Genomic DNA, 2,199 nt, shown 5'->3' on the forward strand with positions numbered 1-2,199 from the left:
GAAGCGTGGCTCAAGAATATCTCCCGCCAAAGACAAGCGGGAAAAAGTAGCAAGTGGGCGCCTAGCTACAGGTCTCTGGTATGTTCCTTACATTTCACAGAGAATGACAGAGAGCTCTTTGAAATTCAGTCAGAACTACTGGTTAAGCCAGTCAGGTTCCTTACTCGTGCACACGTTGAACCAAACAACCTGGAGAAAATGAAAGTTTGCATGGCCACTCAAATCTTTTCTCCGGCAGTAATAGCAATGCTACAATTTCTTCAAGAGAACCCGGAATGTCATCCTGAAGCATGCCACTTCAAAGACAGCTCGGCTACAATATATTTCATGCGCATGGTTGCGAAATGGTATGCCCTACATGATATCGGTGCAGTGAAGGCAAGCGGGATGCATGAGAAAGCATTCTTTTTAACAGATGATGAACGACTCTCCTGGCTGGAGCTAGATTTCATCTGTTGCTTGGAAGACCTCCAAATGAATGCTGGGCGGTCGAGGCGAATCACAAAAGAGACCTACGAAGCCACACTCCTGACAACACGGTCAACAGTGGCACTGATTGAATATCTCCTTGACCACCTAAAGTAGGTTCTTTTTTTCTCGACTCAGTTTTACGTTGTTTGCAACAGGTTACTCAAATGAATTTCATAATTGCAGCTTCCACTATGTCTTAACACGCGGGCTAAACAGTGACCCTGTGGAATCGCTATTTAGCTGTCTTCGGCAGTTCAACGGCGGCAACGACCGGGTGGATGCCAGGACTGCACTTTTGACAGCGGAGAAACTGCTAAAGGTACTGCTTAAAAATATTCCAAAGTGTGCTCATCAAGGTCACGTTAACATGGTGATCACTTGGGCCAGTTCTTCTGTCCCCGTGTCTTTCGCTGGTACAATATGCAAGGTCACATTCCTCTCTTTTTTTTCAGGTTGGCATCCTTCAAGCAGCGAGAAGTGGCAATGCACCCACTTCTTCTGAAATGAAAGCAGCGCTGAGGGTAACAAGTCCAGATGCTGAAACATATGCCCTGCCAACTGCCATTGAATTTGCTACCAGGGAGCTGACCAGTGAACTCGGATCTTTAACGCTGTGTTCTGAAGCAGAGGAACACTTTGAGGTGGCACCAGTAGCGTTTCTCGCTGGTTATGTTGCGAGAACATGTCAGGAAAAGGTATGAACTGTTTTTTTTTACATAAACATACACATTGTTTTAAATTTTCCTCTTGTCTGAACGGCCTTGGAAGCAAAGAAACCTGTGTATACAATATTTGTTTATACTCTTGAGATTGTCTGAGTAGGAGCCAATACGATAGCGTTAAAAGCCCCGTTCCGCAGAAACAATGGTGACCGCCTTGTCGGCAAAACGCCGTGGGAATGTCTGTGGCAGGAGGTTTTTTGCAGGTGATGTGGCCGGACCCTGATTGTTCGGCGGGATGTGTGGTGCAACGAGACCACATGACATGATAAAGTTGGCAGGAGCTGCGAACTCTGCAGCTTCATTAAGATGAGAGGGTGAGATGGGAATGGAAACCGGGATCCTTGTATCATGAGTCAGGCACGCTACACCGAGACTACACAGGGACGTTCGCATGACTTGGTTAAAGCGGGGCTTTATATCTGTGTCGGGTGGTATATTTCACATAATGTGGTTGCCTCCGACTGTATGCTAAAGAGTATGCATGAGAGGGATAGAGGCGGTAATTAAGGGATGTGTTTAATAAGCGGGTAGCAAGTGCATGTATGCTAATGAGGATCCGTAAGGGGAGAAAGCTCCAAATTTGTCTACCACTATACCAAGTTGTTGGTTTATGTGATATTTTCTGATGGTTCTCAGGTGACGTGCGAGTCGTGCAAGACCCTGTTGCAGGAACCAGAGCCAACCGACCCTGTTTACGGGCTAATGTAAAACATGGACAACGGAGGCATGGTATACCCCAAAATGGAAGCAATCAAGCTTTGTCAGCTTACGTGCGTCTTCATTAACCGGATAATGAAATCTCAAGAGGTCCGGCGAAGCAGCAAGCTGTGTGAACTGTTCATTTCAGTTTTGCTTCCGCACTTTACACAGCACCCGCAGCTAATCTGCGAAAAAAACAACCGTGCCCACACTGAGGAGCTTTGCAAGATATTCCTAAGTAAGTTGCTGCGCCCACTGATAGCGAACTCGGCCGGGAATCTCAACGCAACAGTGGAGCGACTTTTAA

At 46.6% G+C, this 2,199-nt stretch overlaps 1 protein-coding gene across 1 annotated transcript; it reads left to right on the forward strand.

Moving 5' to 3' along the window:
• The first annotated feature begins 387 nt into the window (after nucleotides 1–387).
• Nucleotides 388–1,901, forward strand: LOC146171691 (uncharacterized). Its single transcript, XM_084586322.1, has 4 exons — nucleotides 388–581; nucleotides 655–790; nucleotides 924–1,166; nucleotides 1,830–1,901. Exons 1-4 carry the CDS (start codon nucleotides 388–390, stop codon nucleotides 1,899–1,901), a joined length of 645 nt encoding a protein of 214 aa, XP_084442448.1.
• Nucleotides 1,902–2,199: the final 298 nt, after the last annotated feature.

The sequence above is a fragment of the Amblyomma maculatum genome, unplaced genomic scaffold (genome assembly GCF_055883805.1).
Source record: "Amblyomma maculatum isolate TAMU_Amacu unplaced genomic scaffold, ASM5588380v1 scaffold_18, whole genome shotgun sequence".
NCBI lineage: Eukaryota > Metazoa > Arthropoda > Arachnida > Ixodida > Ixodidae > Amblyomma > Amblyomma maculatum.